This window comes from Gossypium raimondii, chromosome 12 (assembly GCF_025698545.1).
Source record: "Gossypium raimondii isolate GPD5lz chromosome 12, ASM2569854v1, whole genome shotgun sequence".
In the NCBI taxonomy this organism is placed as follows: Eukaryota; Viridiplantae; Streptophyta; class Magnoliopsida; order Malvales; family Malvaceae; genus Gossypium; species Gossypium raimondii.
Window position 1 is genome coordinate 46,515,487 of NC_068576.1, and position 17,648 is coordinate 46,533,134.

A 17,648-nucleotide genomic window follows, 5' to 3' on the forward strand; every position below is an offset into this window, starting at 1 on the left:
GAATCAAGACTAAATATACATAGTTTATAAATGTTGAGGTTAAAGTTACTATTATGTTAACTTTAAAAGTTGTCATCGTTAGCCATTTTGGTGATGAAAAGGTTAAAATTGAATAATTTGATGACCATTTTGTAGCATTTTATAGTTGAGTGACAAAAAGAAATTAAAAAACTATTTTATAACTTTTCATAATTTAAAACAGAAAAAATATATTTATAATTGAGTGATTATTAATAAAATTTACCCTTAAACCAAATAGTTACAAAATTACAAAATTAAAACAGTATGCAAACCTGTAATCTTTGTCGTGTAGGGTAGCAAACTAGATTTTCGCAATTGAGATTGAGAGCTTGAAATCTGTTGTGAGATATGCATGAAGTTTTGGAGGTCACATGACACATGGCGATGTCAAGGTGAAAAATTAATTACATAAATTTAACCAAAACTTAAAAAGATCTGTTTATGTATATAATATAGCCCCCCAATCAGTTCTGTAAAGCAGCAAATTTTTGTCCATACTGATTAATGAGGAAATTACGATTAATAGCATTGATTAAGGGATGTTACCGACGTTCTTTTACTATATAATAATAATAATATGTGGTCATTATTATTGTTATCGTTGAAAATCAAGTTTAAGTCGGTGTTAGTCGATGTTATGGGTATAGACTCACGATTAATTAAAAAAACAAATTTTTGAATAGGAGACTTGACCATGAGAAGCTATATAAACTTTTAAATCTAGCTGAAGAAAGGTGGAACATGTGATTTATCACGTGTGGAGATATGGAAATGGAACACCCTAATTTTAATTATCTAAAAGTACTGTCTATTTTAATAATATTATTATATGTTTCCTCTCCTTTCTCTTTTAAATATTTAAACACAACTAAACTTTTAAATCTAGGTGAGATAAGTAAGATCTCATGCCCTAAGCATAACCTAGGAATTTAACTATAATGGGAGAATCTGTGGTCTAACTTCTACGAACTACTTTAACCCACTCTTATTTAATAAAGTGAGGAAAGTGCTATGCTTTTTCTTTAAAATCATATTAATTAACTATATCACTAGTTTTAATCATTAAATCAATCATTATATACTAAATTAAATAAACAATTCAATTGAATATTGATGGTGCAGTAAAAGAGGATTGCGGATTAACCATGATTGGGAATGTCATATGAGAAAGAATGGAACATGGGTTCTTGGCTATAATCGATTTTTGGGAACATGTTCTATTTTCGATACTGAATTATGGGGTATTCTGGATGGTTTGGCGATTACACCTGATAAAGGGTTTGTCAGAATGATTACCGTATCAAATAGTTTAGAGGTGGTACAAGCTATACAGGGTGATTTTACAAAGGTATCGGATTCCATTTTGGTTAGAAGAATTCAACTTTTATTAGTTAAAGTTGTGCATTGGTCGATCCATCATGTATCTAGAAGACAATAAAGAAACAGATAGTCTAACTAAAATGACTATTGGTAATAAAATTGGCCTTTAGCTATTTGAAACGCCCCCAAGGGATTTGGGCATATCGCTAAGTAATTTTTTATTCACTAAAAAAAAATTCACAATAAGTTAATTAATTAATACATAATTTTCGTAAACTCAAAGATTCATAACTTCATCTTTTATCAACACATCGAATGCTTTATTAATAGATTAAATTGATGCCATGAATCAATTAAATATAAATTTAAAATAAATTATATTTCTTTTATATATTTTTATATTAAATCCATAAAACCAGACATAAAATTTATAACTTTTAAAACTTCAAGTTTACGATTCAGTTATTAAATAATTCTTTTAATAAATATAAGGTTTAAATCAAAATTTTTACCCATATTAAATTATAATTTAGATTTAAATGCGAAGAGAAAATTAAAGTATGTAGTATGTTTAAAAAAATAGAAAACTATTAATTAAGTAGTTTAAACTTATAGACTGACGTGAGTATAATTCAAAAGACAGGAAGTAATAAGAGAACGTGGGCTTGCGTGCTAAACTGACAGACGGGAGGGCCGCGTAGATGGGTGATTATTGACTACATTTGCCCTTAACCCACTTGCCTACTTACCCCAGTTCCCAGACACTCCGATAAGGACAGTATGGCGTATCTCTCTTCCTTTTTATTCTATTTCAGTTTATATATATATTTATATAATTCTGAGTCATAAATATCAATCCACCATAAGAACCCTATTTAATAAGAAGCATAGCCCACTGCTTTCTTCCATGCATTTGTCCCTTATAATTCTACTACCCAAGCATATCTCTTCTCTACCTTTCTTGCTCTTGTTTTTTACTTCGTTTCTTTCCTCCTCTCATCCCATTTTCCCCTTAAACTTTTCTTCTCTGACAAAACCACATCCCATATATTTATAATATCCTTAAACTTTCACTTTGTTGATTACTTTCCTGAGCCAAATATCAATACAATGTCAAGCAGAAGATCACGTTCCAGGCAATCAGGTGCTTCAAGGATCACTGATGATCAGATCATCGATCTTGTTTCCAAGTTGCAACAGCTTATCCCTGAGCTTCGTGGAAGACGCCCCGACAAGGTACTTTTACCGTGCTCTTTTTTTTTTTAATCTATACATTTCTCCTTTTCTTTTCTATGGCCTTCCTTCACTTTTGTTGTGCTCTACTCAAACATATATTAAATTTGATGTTTCTTTTGAACCTTAGAAGGAAATCCTAATTAATCTTAAAAAATATCATGTTGTTTCATTAATGTTCTCCCCCTCTAATTTGTAATTTTCTCTTCAGGTATCAGCTTCTAAGGTCTTACAGGAAACCTGCAACTATATCAGAAGCTTACACAGAGAAGTTGACGGCTTAAGCGATCGGTTATCTCAGCTATTAGCTTCCACAGACACCGATAGCGACCAAGCAGCCATTATCAGGAGTTTACTTATGTAATGATCAGATTTTTGGTTTTTTTTTCCTAGATTAAGTATTACTCACTTTTTCCAGGTCTAGGGTTTGTTTATCATCGCTTGTATTGTAGTAATGCAGAACAAGGGTGGAATAGTGGCTACAGTGAACCATGTTTCGTAATCCTTGTCATCAAGAGACTTGTATACTGTTCGAGTTTATCCTCGTATATTTATAAAATAAAAATAAATTATGAGTTGATTTACAGCCGCGATAGTGAGGAAAATTCCTTCTTCTTTTTTTTTCTCAGCAATTTAAATTTTATTAAGAAAAAAAAAGTGTTGCATGGAGCAAACACCAGAACTAATTACAAAGCATTAGAACAGCACGAGGAAACACATCATAACCATCTATCACTGAAATGCCTACAAACTTACACCAAGACAAAAACACCTCAGAATTAAAACAACTTCAACAGCAAATTAGAAAACGAAATATGAGCACTTTAAGCCATTTTTTCTAAGATTATATTGGTTTATTAATGGCGACATTACGGTTCTAATGTCTATTAGATGAATATGGCAAAGTTTCAAATTATAGAGGAAAGCTAGCCATGGCTGGCTATAATATTATGATTTGTGCACACGTTAATAGTTCTGTTAATAACCTTTAGTTAAGATTAAGCGCAGAGAGAGAGAGAGAGAGATTTAGACTTAAAGAGTGGACCCAGAGAGGTCAAACCTCGGAAGCTGTGGACAATGGCGGACATGTGATTTACTCCATGTCAAATTATCTTTAGGGCCTAACCTTCGATCAGATGGGTTTCAACCTTTGAATTCGTTATACTCGTTTTAGCCTTTAGGTGTAGTTTAGAAGATATACTTCGCATATGAACCATGCTTAAATGCTTGAAAAAAAAGTCATATTTAAATATGAATTTAATCACTCTATTTTATGAAATTAGTTGAAGTCAGAGCTGGAAGAAAATAATTTAGCAAAACTTATCAAATGTTTACATTTAAAATGTAGAGTTTAGGGTTAGAAAATGCTAAAATAATTTTCCATGGATAATTATTTTCTCGAGAAATAAAATAGTAAAATAATCATTTTCATGGATAAAATTAATTCTTTCAAACTAGAAAGATGAAAGGAGAGAATAAAAAAAGCATATCTTAATTCAAATTTATATAAATTTTATTTTATTTTTCAACTTTACTAGGTAGTGAATGGAAAAATAAAATATATTTTTCTTTTAAATTTTCCATCGAGCATACCTATAAAAGAATTATATTTTTTCATCTTTCTATTTTTTACCTTTCAATTTTTATATTTCTAATTTTTATGAATTTTTTTATTATTTTGAAATAAATATAGAAACCTTTAAGTTTGTGAATTAGGTTGGTTTTCTAATCCAATAATTTTGCTCTTTGAAATTCTTAGTACAAATTCAAATTATGCTCCAACTCCATCCATGGGACGGAGTATCTGCTGTTTTTCCCGCGTCTTTCATTGGTTCGCTAATTTTGTCTGTACACTCGACCCCAGCAATCGGGTGGGTGTGGGTTTTTCTCTTACGTCAGGAAAATCCTTTTAACCAACGGTGCTGATCCATTTCCCTCCCACCCTCCATCCACGCTCCCCTTTCTCGCTTTTCTCTTTGATGTCAACCTTTCTTGTCATGATCATTTATGAAAAACAAGAACATTGACCCTACACGTAAAGATCTTAGAACTCATCTGCATTATCCTTGATGCATATGTGACGTACGCGAACATGAGCAATAAATAAATGCGAGCGAAAGACCCGTCATTCCTCTTAATCGTTTCCCTTGTCTCTGCCCAAATATGACCTCGCACTAACGTAATTTTATTCGGATCCAATTTGAAAAACAAACAAGTAAAATAGAGAAAAAGAAATTTATTTCGATTTTATGTTCTAAATTTTTAATGTGGAGGCTTGATTTAATTAGCTCTTTGAGGATAACCCGCGACTGAGTCAAAAAGGCTATGGCGGGAATGAGTGACTCATTGTCAATCAGGGTTCCGTACAGTAACTTAAAGAACGAATCGGAGGTTGAAATGATCGTCGATCCTCATTTTCAGATGGATCTGAATTCGTCTCCCAGCTTTCGTTCAATTTCTTCCTCGTCTCCTTCGTCGAGGACTCCCCACGGAAACTTTAACTTATCATCGCCAATCCACGTCAGGTCCAAGGATTCTAGCTTAATGACTCTAGTTCTTAGTTGTATGATCGCAGCTGGGGTTCAGTTTGGTTGGGCTTTGCAACTATCGCTCTTGACTCCTTACATTCAGGTCTTTTAAGTGCTTTTTTTTTTTCATTTTTGTAAATTACGTTAGTTTATGTGAAATTTAAAGGGAAAAAAAATAGGTTATTGATAATGAATGTTGTGAAATTTGAATTTGATGCAATGTGTTTTGATTAGTTTTATTATTTGTTGACATTGTTGTGTTCCATTATGTTTTTTTTTTTCTTTTTGTAAATTTGAAGGGAAAACAATTCAGCACATTATACTTTTTGTAAGCATTCTTGAGCTGAATCAGTTAGAAAGTTGACACTGGAATAGCGGCATTACTTTCTTTGATGTTTACTCATAAATTTATTTAATTCTCTGGGATTCAGAAAGCGTTTTGGGTGTAATTACAAGTTGGAAAAGAGAAATCATTGTGTTGAGAGAAGTGTTTTTTTTCTTTATTCTCTTTTTTCTAGAAATTCTTCTGATAATTTGTAGGAATACTTTATCATATTTAAAAACATCATATAGGATGGCCAACAGTTGAAAACAAATATTGAAATGGGGGGTGGGGGGGGGGAATGTTTACTAGCAACTAGATAGCCAACAATTTCTGCATGATGATTATTGGCATATGTGTGAGAAAGAGAAGAATATGATGGTAATATTTCAAAGAACATCTTTGGAAAATAATATGATTTTCAGTTATACTTGTATAATAGCATCTCTTCATTTATTTATTGTTAGTTTCAGCCATGATTTCTTTTCAACTGCTTTGAGCTTCTCTTTAGCTTATGATACTTTCCTTTATGTTTGACATTGTGTGATTGGTTGATTCATGCAGACACTTGGAATAGGACACACTTTTTCTTCATTTATTTGGCTCTGCGGTCCAATAACTGGTCTTGTGGTAGGTGATGTGAACCATGTTACATATAATTCTTAGATATGCTTCTATTTTTATACTATTGCCATTTTCTTTATTGACAATTTAATATGGTAACTTGGTAAATCTTATAAAACAGCTTGTGCTTCTTTTTGAGCTAACTCATAAAAGGGTTAGCGAAGGGCTGACTTTCATGCCTCCTTGATCCTTATAGAAGGTGGAAAATGGGTCCCTAGAAGATTTATGAATAGGCTTGCATAATAGTAAGCTACTTTGTTTTTGCAAATTTTTATTGTCCCTTCATACGCTGGGAATGTTGTAGTACTTTTATCCCACTGTAGACAGTTGATTGACTTCATGGTCTCTCTTTTGATGTGTGTCTTCGTGTAAATTTGATTTAGGATATATATATTTGTTAATATCCTTTTGGCTATAAATGTGCTACTGCAGTGATACATGTAAATAAATACAGTTAAAAAGAATTCGGAGAACACTGCCTATCTTTACATCTCATTCATTGAGTTGGCTTACATTTGATGTTAGGTTCAACCTTGTGTTGGCATTTGGAGTGATAAATGCACTTCAAAATATGGAAGGAGACGACCTTTTATCCTAGCTGGATCACTCATGATCTCTGTGGCTGTAAGCATCAAAGAAGATTGTTCCATCTATTAAATAATTTGTTCTCATGTTTTTTGTGTTTTATGTATGCTAAACTATGTTTTGTAATTTAGGTGATAACAATCGGGTTTTCTGCAGATGTTGGATACATATTAGGCGATACAAAGGAGGATTGCAGGTTTCCTTTCCTGCTTTTGATCCCTTCTATTAACTTATAGCCCCCCAGTCTCCACCCCCCAACTCAACCAAAAAAAATATTAATGGAATGATATATGCAATGCAGTACATTTAAGGGTACACGAACCAGGGCAGCTTTTGTCTTTGTTATTGGGTTTTGGATGTTGGATCTTGCAAACAATACAGTGCAGGTCAGCCTTCCATGAAAATTAAATTTTTGTTCCAGTTTACCTTGTATTCTGCATGAGCTAATAATATTACTTTTATTTCCTTAGGGACCAGCTCGTGCCCTTCTGGCTGATCTGTCAGGTGAACTCCTTTAAGAAGACTGGAAAAATTTCTGGTCTAGATATAGCAACATTGAGATGTTTAGGTTCAATGCCTTTCGTTTACAAGCTCCTATAATACCACAAAATTTGAATACTATGCATAACAAAATGTTGGATTGCTAGGTCCTGATCAACATAATTCTGCAAATGCTATATTTTGCTTATGGATGGCTGTTGGAAACATCTTGGGATTTTCCGCTGGTGCTAGTGGGAGTTGGCACAGGTGGAATTTGTTTTCATGTGTGTTATTGTGATGAAACGAACAAATATGGCATACCCAATTCTTTATTTCATCATTTATTGCATTTAGGTATTGATCTAATTCTATAAATTATCTTGACACAGATGGTTTCCTTTTTTGAAAAGTAGAGCTTGCTGTGAAGCCTGTGCCAATCTTAAAGCAGCATTTCTTGTTGCTGTTGTAAGTAGCTTTATCCATTGAACTTTTCACACTTATAAAGCTTTCTAGAATGTTAAAACTGAAATTCTACTAAACGTTACTTCAATACGTATTATTTGTTTATATATGGTCTAAATTATGTTATGTCACTTTAACATGCTTACTGATTCTTCAGATAATGATATTAATATGAGCATGGCATATTGTGATTGAAATTGTTGATCTCAGTTGTATTTATTATTGTTGTCCTGCTGATTCCATGAGCTATGAAGATAATTTCCTTGTGGGGCCAAATATTCGCACAAGTTGACCTTGAAATAGTTATTCTTATTAGTGTCTAAGTTTAACCATGTAGACATGTGGTATAGCTTCTCTAAACTTTAAATGGTTTTTCAGTAGTTCCTGTTGGGATGCCATTTTTTTGCATTTTGTGGTCGCTCATGTTTTCTAACACTTTCTTTGATGCCGTCCATATTGCTCAAAAAAATTGTGTGGTATTGGTGCAGGTCTTTCTCTTTTTTTGTACTCTTGTGACTATATGTTTTGCGAAGGAGGTTCCACTTTCAGTGCCAGCAAACCAGCCAGCTCACGTATCGGATTCTGCTCCTTTGTTGGATGATTCCAATCAACATGGCTTTCAACACCCAAAATCAAAATCTGAAGTGTCTGTTGTTGTCAATGCTAATAGGAACCATACTGAAAATGGATATGAACGAGTGTCAAAATCTGAGCATGCTGAGAGAAAAGATACAAATGTTCAAGATGAAGTTTTCAGTGATGGACCTGGTGCTGTTGTCAAGTTGTTGACCATTTTAAGGCATTTACCGTCTGGAATGCACTCAGTGCTTATTGTTATGGCTCTCAGTTGGGTAAGTCTCAATGTTTTGTTCTCTACACTTTTATTTTGAGATCGGCCTCGAGTCAATTGTCTGTTGATTGATCACAGACACTAGGATGGTTAACATTTTGATCTGATTTCTTGTACAGTTTCAGAACCTTTTCTCTTCCCCCATCGAGAAATAAGAAAAGTAGGAAAAGTAAGGAATCATTTATTATTATTGTTTTTATGTGTATTTGGATCTTATTTGCAGCTTTCCTTGTTCCCGTTCTTTCTGTTTGATACGGATTGGATGGGAAGAGAAGTATATCATGGAGATCCAAAGGGGAATGCTTCTGAAATAAAATTGTATGATCAAGGTGTCAGAGAAGGTGCATTTGGTTTGCTATTAAATTCTGTAAGAACTCAAAGTTGATCATCAGTTAGTCTTTCTTAGATTGTCTCTCAATCTTCTGATTAATGTTATGGTGTTATTCGATGAGGGCTGTTGGTGATTAGTTTTGTTTTAATCATTTCAATGTAGGTTGTTCTGGGTGTTAGTTCTCTCTTTATTGAACTGATGTGTAAACGGTTGGGGTCAAGACTTGTTTGGGCAATGAGCAACTATATTGTGTTTGGCTGTATGGCTGTCACAGCTATAATTAGTTTGGTATCTGTCAGAGAATATTCTCAAGGGATCGAACATGTAATGGGAGGAAATGCTGCAATCAGGATTGCTGCCTTGGTTATATTCATTCTTCTAGGCTTTCCTTTAGCTGTATGTATCAAATGAGTTGCTGTAGATTTTATATCCTTCAGTTTTTCTTTTCAAAAATAATGCTTCTTTTGTATGTTTTGTTTATGCAGATTACCTTTTGTGTTCCATTTTCTGTTACAGCAGAGTTAACTGCTGAATCTGGTGGCGGCCAAGGTTTACATCTCAATAGTCTTCTCTGGCGTGTTCTCCTACTTTACATGGTTTCTGTAACGTAACAAGTTGTGTCTATGCAGGATTGGCAATTGGAGTTCTGAACCTTGCAATTGTTGTTCCACAGGTATGAAATTTTATGCATTTTCTATTTAATTTGAGCTTTTATATTTTTTCAGAAGGTAAAAATATGCACAGGTCCCTGTACTCTTCGTAAATTGGGAATTTAGCCCCTATTTTATTTAAAGGAATTTAGTTCCTCTACTTTTTGGATTTCAAAATTCAGATTCAACTGTTAACATTGTTATATTATATTTTGTTAAATTCCGGTTCATTACAACGTCAATATTTCTAGTTACATTGCTACCGGGTGAATATTTTTTCTATATCTCAAAATGTCACACCAACAAATTAAAAAAAAAAGTGTTAACAATTAACCTGTATTTTGAAATCTGAAAAGTAGAAGACAAAATTCCGAAATTGTGAATAGTACAGGAACCTATAGCACATTATAACCTTTTCAGAATGTTTCTTACTACATAAGTTGGATTTTAGCTCCAAATATTTCTAGTTACATTTTGGGTGCCTTTGTATATCGGAAACTTTTGGACGTATAAAATAAAAAGTTGATTGTAAACTGAAAGAAAAACTAGTACCTTTTGTGCTATCTCAATTCCATGTAATTAAGTTAAAACTGACTTTGAACGTATTTATTGGTTTGTTCAGATATTTGTATCGCTGGGTGCGGGTCCGTGGGATGCTCTATTTGGTGGAGGAAATGTGCCAGCCTTTATTTTGGGTTCCTTATGCGCTCTGGCTGCAGGGGTTATCGCAACTTTCAGGCTGCCTGATTTGTCAAGTTCCTTCAAGTCGTCTGGTTTTCATTTTGGTTAAGGACCAAAATTTCCTTAATAAAGTGAAAACCCACTTTCTATCATGATTCTTAGCAACCACAAAAGTGCTGTCATTTGCTTTCAGAGGATGCCTCTACCGTCATTCGTACGTATAATTTTCATACTAAAAGATGTGCGAATTGCATATCTAAATTCATTCATTTTTCCCCACTGTTTTGTTGAGGTACATTTATTTTATGTAGAGTAGGTAAATTGGCCATTATTGTATTCAGAAGAATGTGAATGGGAAATGTGGGATGGGAGATATAATCATTACATGTTACTCAACCCAAGGTTGAGTTTCAAATATAAATATGTATACAACACATGTTTGCTCATTTTTCAAAAAAAAAAAAAATCATATAGTTGAAGCCAAGGGGCCGAATCAAGAACATGAAATTCTGGACAACAGCACCGCAGAGGCAATAAAGGAAAATACCCCAAGCTGCTTCTGGATGCTGCTTGTAGAAATGGATTGCCTCAAAGTGTAACAGCTCGATTTCTGGTTTAGTCGAAATAGTGGTTTTGGAACCACAAATCCGACGAGGAAAAATATAATGGCCTGAATTTTTAGAGGTGTCAGAACGGTGATTTGAGATCACTAAATTCGACAAATGGGTAGAAAATATTATTAATTTAGTGAGTATAAGTTAAATGTGAAGTTAGGAAAAATTTTAAAATAGTGAATAGTGCACTAGAAATAAATATTAAAATAATTAGAATCGAAAATGAGGTATCGAGACCTCGGGGATTTTAAATCGAGCCATAAATATTTTTATAAATATTTATGGAGTGTTAAAAAGTTAGTATTAAAGTTTCGTTAAGAAATTTTAAAGTTCCGATAATTAATTGAACAAAAAGGACTAAATTGTAACAAATACAAAATTTTGGGAAATAATTACATAGCTTAAATGATAAAAGGAAGAGGGTTTAAAAGGCAAATAGACCCAAGGTCTATTTGGGCTGGACGGCAAAAGCATGAAATCAGCAACAAAGTAAGGAGAATTAAGGGTAAAATTGGAATATTGCAAAATTTACTTAATAAAGTTAGGACCAAAGTGGAATTATCTAGATTTCTCTTCATTTTTCTGTATTCTTATCAGCTAAAACACCATAGAAGGGTTTCCTTAAGCTGGTTCTTCCTATTTTTACTGCAGGTAAGTTCAAATCTTGATTATTTCTTGAAAATTTTGTGTTTTTGTGACTTTTACAACTAGGCCCACTTATGGTATTCATTAGTTTTTGATTCTATGAAAGAAGTTGAAAGTTGCTATGAATACATGCTGGAAGTATATGATGATTTAGCATGAAATTAGAGCTTTAAATTGTTCATATGCTGATTTTATTGAAAGAATTGAATAGAAAGTGAATGTTTGGGACCTAATAGTAAAAGAGTTTGAAGTTAGAGTTTTATATGGAAATTCTGAATTTCAACAGTTGTGAAATAATTTATAATGTCTAGGTAAAGTACTAATTGAGAAAATATAACTTAATTGAGGGGTTAATTGATCAAGAACTGAATTGTATGAACTGTGGAATTTGGGGAAAAAATGAAATCACCATTTTACACTAAAACAGATTTGGACAGCAGCAGTGGTATAACTTTGAAAAATCACAAAAAATTTTGGGAATTTAATTAGAGGGTGAATAAAATATGAAATTAAAGCTTATTAAGTCTAGTTTCTCCTAAAAGAAGCGGTGCAAGTAATGGAATTGTAAATTATGAGATATAATAAATTTTGTGAGACCATGTCAGAATGATTTCGGGTTCCCTATTCTGACTTTGTAAAATCATAAAAAATTGAATAAAAATAATTATGGGTTATAATTTATATGCTTAGAATCCTTAATGAGTCTATTTTCAAAGGAAATAAACGGAAACATCATCTGAATTTTTTACAATTAGATAATTCATTTTTAGTGAAGAGTGGTCGGAATTGTCATACAGCAAAACAGGGGAACTTTAAAGAATAAACTATACTATTAGGCTAAACCAAAAATTCTGAAAATTTTATGGTAAGAAGATATCTGAGCCTAGTTTCAGGGAAAATTTACGGATCTTAGTTTTGAGCTCTGTAGCTCCAGATAAAAATAATTTAGTGACTGTAACTCGACTAAACAACTTTGAATTTAAATATAAGTGAATATTAAAATTATGTATAATGCTATTTAAGTGTGTTATATGCATCAGGGATGTGGGATGGAGAGGAGGAGGAGGACAATAAAGTATATGAATGAATTGTGTATAATTGGTTATATTCTTGATTATAATTGATAAACGATGAAATAGAAATGATGCTTATATTTGTGCATTATTGGTCATGGTCTAAGCTCATGTATGAAAATAAAGTTTCATAGAATGTGTGTATGGTATATTTGGTATATGATTTGGCATGAAAAAAAATATCATGAATGGTTTATGAATTAACACATGTTGGTAAGCGTGATACATGAATAAATATTGTGCTCATCCATGCTTATAATGCTTATGCTATATGTGTATTTGGCTAACATATTTAGTGTACATGCTTAGACTTTGGCCAAGTAGTGTCTAGATTATGCCACGTTAAATTTATAAGTTATGCATTGAAATAGTAAATTCATATGACTAAAATCCAACGATTAAATGTTAATTTCATGAGTTATATAATGTATGTTGAGATATATTTATTGTTGAAATGAGAATAAAATAAAAATGCGAAAACTGAATAAATGATCAAATGAGCGGAACGTCGGATTTGAGTGCTTCTGATCAGTGACAAGTGACAAAGTGATAAGTGGTAGCCTCAGCTACACTTATCTGATCAAGTGAAAAAGTGATAAGTGGTAGCCTTAGCTACACTTATCTGATCAAGTGAAAAAGTGATAAGTGGTAGCCTTAGCTACACTTATCTGATCAAGTGACAAAGTGATAAGTGATAGCCTAGCTACACTTATCTGATCAGGGACAAGTGATAAGTGGTTATACGTAAGACCATAGTTATACTATGGCAAAGTGAAAGTGAAGTAGTCAATTTTCCGTTACCGTTCCCTAATTTGATTAAGGACGATAAGTGACAAATGGGCCCAAAAGAATTAAAGTAAATGGATAAGTGGTAGTGTATTTATACCAGGATGATGTTGTTATATAAGCTAAAGTGATATTTTCATTGCAAAATTGAGAATTTCATAAATGTGTTATTGAATAGTACAATCGATAAAAGTTGAGTTAAATGGTAAATACATATTAGTGTTGAACTTAATGTCATTGAATTGTAGGTGAATTAAATGGAAACTGTTAGTGATATGATTTAAATTGTGAGCATGAGAAATTGCGAATTGGATGAAATAGAAATGAAGCATTAAATTGCATGAGTATGTAGCGGGTCTCGTATGCCCTAATTATTATGATTATAATATTTTGAGGATATATTGTGAAAAGTTATAGAAACATGTTAATTATTTTGAAAGTTTTAATTTAGATGAAATTTTATAACTCGGTTAAATATGTTTACAAGTGTATGTGTTTTGATAATGCCTCGTACCCTATTCCGGTGTTGGATACAGGTAAGGGGTGTTACACAAAGCCACTCCCTTGTAGTCAACCAAACATGTAGATCATGTTGTATATGGTACCCCCGAAGTTCGTTCCCAACTTGATATCTCAAGCACTTGTCTTTGGATACCTAAGCAAAGAAAACCAAAGAAAGTGAGAGAAACTCAAATGAACAAGTGAAAATCAGTTGTGCTAGTATCTGATCATGTTATACAGAATTTAAGAGGCTACGGTAAGTAAATGGGGGAATAGAAGTTTTAAGCCATGAACCTCGCTCGTAGAAAGTACATTCTTTAAGATTTACAAACTAAATGCATCTTTGAGCCAGCTAGTTGTTATAAACCTGAAATTTGCTCTCTCTTTGTTGCAAAAACTAGGTTCGTTCAAAATAGTAATGAAAATATCAAGAAAAAAATAGTGGTACAAGAAGAACATGAGCTGAAATCTCAGAAAATAAAAGAAAAGGCCTTTAAATTAAACCATCACTAATGCTGCTAACATTTCTGCATGAAAATGATGACATTTTCTCCTTTAGAAGAAGAGTAGGAGCTTTGGCTCCTAAATTTACTTTGAAACATATTCAATTGAACAAACAAATAAGCTAGATTAACAAGAATAGTTCTTGGACAGTTTGATCAAGTATGCTTAACTGGTTTTTAATTATTGCATACTATTTTTTTTCACTTTAATTCTTAAGTTTTTTTTTTTGGGTCCACCTCATGCTCTAATGTTTTTAATTATTCACTCATTGAATCCTTTCAACGTTAAAAAAAACAATTCAAATATTCAACTAATCGTTAGATTGTGACACCATTACGAGAAAAAAAAATTAAGTTTTTTAAAAATATTTAAAAAATGTAAAAAGTACTAAAAAATTAAGTTGTGGCTAAGAAATTTTCCTGTGTTACCAAAATAAAGTCTAGCCTGGTTGGACTTCAACTCTTCCCGAAGGTCGAATGATGCAAATGAGCAGTAAGATCCTAAGGCTGTTGGATGGATGAATGTAATATTATATATATATTTGGTATTACAGTTTAAAATTAGTTATGTTGGAATTAAAGATAGTATTTAAATAAAGTTCTCTTGATAATAATATTCTAAAATTCAAAATTAGTAAATGTAAAAACTCCATGCAAAAAATAAGATAGATGGCTATGGAAGAGGAAGACTAGCAATGTTTATGATATCTCATTCACATGCACTGTGTAATTATGTAAATCCTTGTTAGTTAATATTTCTTTCATTTGTCATTTGATATTTGTTTTGTGCAATTTATTAGGGGTTGGTCAAAGGGTACCAAGGTTGTTGGGCAGTGTCTGTGTTTGACTGTGAGGTGATGGGTGTGTGAGTTCTTTTTACAATTTGGAAAAAAAATCATATGCAACTTATTAGGGATCTGTTGTCTGAAAATGGACGATGATTCAGATCCAGCATCAACTTCACCCATGAAATTTCATTATACTCTGCTTTCATCCATCTCTAACAATAAAAAAGGAAAGGTCGATTTCACTATTCAACAAACAAAATTACAAAATGTGGTTGAAGAAACAAACCACTTCTGCCATTTGTTTCTAAACAAAGATCAATACTCCTCTTTCACTTGGAATGTGAAGGAAGAGATCCCAGCAGGCAGCAGCAAATGGCAAGCATTATTATGAGATTTACAACCACTCCAGCAGTGGGCAGCCAAATCCAATATTTTTCCTGGAGTCAGAAAACTAATGAGAAACTCGTGGCCGTGTTGTTGAATATTCAACGAGGACCGCCACTCCATTGGGGCAGTATTTTATGAAGTACATCACAGAAATTGATAAAACGTGGTTAGCTGTCTTAACTCAACTCAACGCTCACTGTGGTCTTAGTCTAGTCTAGTCTAGTGTAGCCACGTGCATTAACTTTGGTTTCCCACTTCATCAGGCAGGCCTTTCCCCCTGGGAAATTTCAAACAAGTTATTGATACCTTACTGTATATGATATGATTTCTCACGCCAGCCACATGGGTCATGGAAACCACTCTTATAATCTCAATTGATAAGCAAAAATTGTCTTCAACTTCATCCATTCCAAACTTAAATTATATGTTCATTATTACATTTTACTTTTATATTTTTAATTTATTAATTAATTTGAATATTCTGAATTTCTTTTCTTAAAAACAAGATAATTATAGATACAATCACTATTACAAATAATTAACTATGATTAAAATTAGAGGCAAATCCAAAGGAGGAGGCAGGAGCCTTGATCTCAAAAAAATCATAAATTAGTACATGATAAAATTATATTTTGATCTCTCAACAAATTATAATTTAATTTCAACTCCTCCTAAAAACATTTATATTCACCCTACCCAGAATTAAACGTTACAAAGTAGAATCCAACTGATAATTGAAATAATATTCAAACTTAGACCAAAATAAATTTGAATAGGATCCACACATAAAACTAAGGAAAAATGAAAATGGAATTTGCTTCGTGATGTTGGGAAATTGGAAGGTTTTAAATAGTTAGTTTAAAAATTCCAATTACCTAAATTCTATATTTTATTTTATTTTATTTATATTTTATATTAATTTTTATGATCTAAAATAAATATTTTACATTTAAAATAGTACAAATAATATAAAAATAATTTTTAAGAGATACTTATAGAAAAGATTTTGAAATTTACCAAATATTATCTAAAAGTCATAAAATTAAACTTATTTTGTCAAAAAAGAAAAAGAACCCAAAACCCAAAAGTAGAATAAAAAGAAGAAGAAGAGAGAGAGACTAAATTGAACTAATCCCTACAAAACTTGAATTATAAGACCAACACAACGATTCAAACATAAAATTTTAAAATTTTAACCTTATCATTAATACAAAGTTGCATTAAAAATTAATTGAAAATTTAAAAATATTTACTCTAAAGTCTAAACCCAATCCTTACGCAAAAGGTGTTTTTCTTCTTCTTTTGTTGTAGTCGTAGAATATTTGACCATTCTTCATGCTGCACACAACTTTGTGTGTGTGAAAATATGTGGTTCACTTGACCTTGTAGCAAAAGTGTAAGATAAATTAGAATTTTGTGTGAAGTTCCTCCAAAATGATGGAAATAAGTAGAAAGAAAAGAAGTGATGTATTAAATAAATGTTTGGGTCAAAATGGGGACCAAAATTATATGGAAATAACACCTTTCTTCTCTTTGTCTCTTGGTGCTGACATTTGAAAGACGCCGGCGATTGCTCACTTTTCTTTATTCGCTAATTTCTGCTATTTCAAAATTATTTAATTATTCAAATTATTTTACCCATCCTATGTTTTGCAAAAATTGTACATTTTTAGCCTTTTTTACAATCTTGACATCAACCCACCTACAAAGCTATGATTCTTTATTCATATATATATCGATACTTTTAATTCGATTCAATTATATATATTCAAAGAAATAAATAAATTTATAAGTTAAATAATATTAAAATAACCTACACTAATCAGAAGAAAATTGAGAAAATTGTATAACACGTCACGTCGTCGGGACAACACCTCTTCCTCGATGGGGCGTCAACTCTGTTTCGACTAAAAATGCGAGGCATTTTCCACAGTAAAACTCCAATAACCTAAAATTTCCTAAATCAGTTATTTATAAAAATAAAAATCTAAAAAAAACTTGGAATATTTCATGAGTTAAAAAATTATATTAGTATAAGGTAATAAGAGTAAAATAATTGGGTAAAAGTAGGTAAATTAGTACATAGATAATTGTTAGTTGGAAGCTGTGGGAATAAGAGGTAAATTAGGAGTAAAACAAAAGGATTGGATCTGAAAGTAGCAGCTACATCTTATTTTAGAAATTATGGTTCAAATCAAAATAAAGAGAGAATTTAACTAACATTTACCCACTAAACTATATATTTTCAAGCCAACATCACCAAA

The 17,648-nt window shown here is 32.1% G+C and overlaps 2 protein-coding genes across 4 annotated transcripts; both read left to right on the top strand.

Moving 5' to 3' along the window:
- Positions 1 to 2,210: 2,210 nt before the first annotated feature.
- LOC105762499 (transcription factor PRE6) lies at positions 2,211 to 3,160 on the top strand. The gene is made up of 2 exons (XM_012580274.2): positions 2,211 to 2,577; positions 2,786 to 3,160. Exons 1-2 carry the CDS (start codon positions 2,452 to 2,454, stop codon positions 2,936 to 2,938), a joined length of 279 nt encoding a protein of 92 aa, XP_012435728.1. The 5' UTR covers positions 2,211 to 2,451; the 3' UTR covers positions 2,939 to 3,160.
- A 1,520-nt stretch (positions 3,161 to 4,680) lies between these two features.
- On the top strand, positions 4,681 to 10,473 carry LOC105764522 (sucrose transport protein SUC3). Of its 3 annotated transcripts, XM_052624856.1 has the most exons (15): positions 5,138 to 5,205; positions 5,989 to 6,054; positions 6,170 to 6,293; positions 6,574 to 6,672; positions 6,790 to 6,829; positions 6,935 to 7,019; positions 7,104 to 7,137; positions 7,281 to 7,380; positions 7,503 to 7,578; positions 8,064 to 8,426; positions 8,649 to 8,792; positions 8,919 to 9,152; positions 9,242 to 9,305; positions 9,386 to 9,429; positions 10,029 to 10,473. In XM_052624856.1, exons 4-15 carry the CDS (start codon positions 6,606 to 6,608, stop codon positions 10,194 to 10,196), a joined length of 1,419 nt encoding a protein of 472 aa, XP_052480816.1. In that variant the 5' UTR covers positions 5,138 to 5,205; positions 5,989 to 6,054; positions 6,170 to 6,293; positions 6,574 to 6,605; the 3' UTR covers positions 10,197 to 10,473. The 3 variants fall into 3 exon arrangements, with proteins under 3 accessions (XP_012438579.1, XP_012438580.1, XP_052480816.1); XM_012583125.2 differs by lacking the exon at positions 6,170 to 6,293 and having other exon boundaries at positions 4,681 to 5,205; positions 6,765 to 6,829; XM_012583126.2 differs by lacking the exon at positions 6,170 to 6,293 and having other exon boundaries at positions 5,125 to 5,205.
- The last annotated feature ends 7,175 nt before the right edge of the window (positions 10,474 to 17,648 follow it).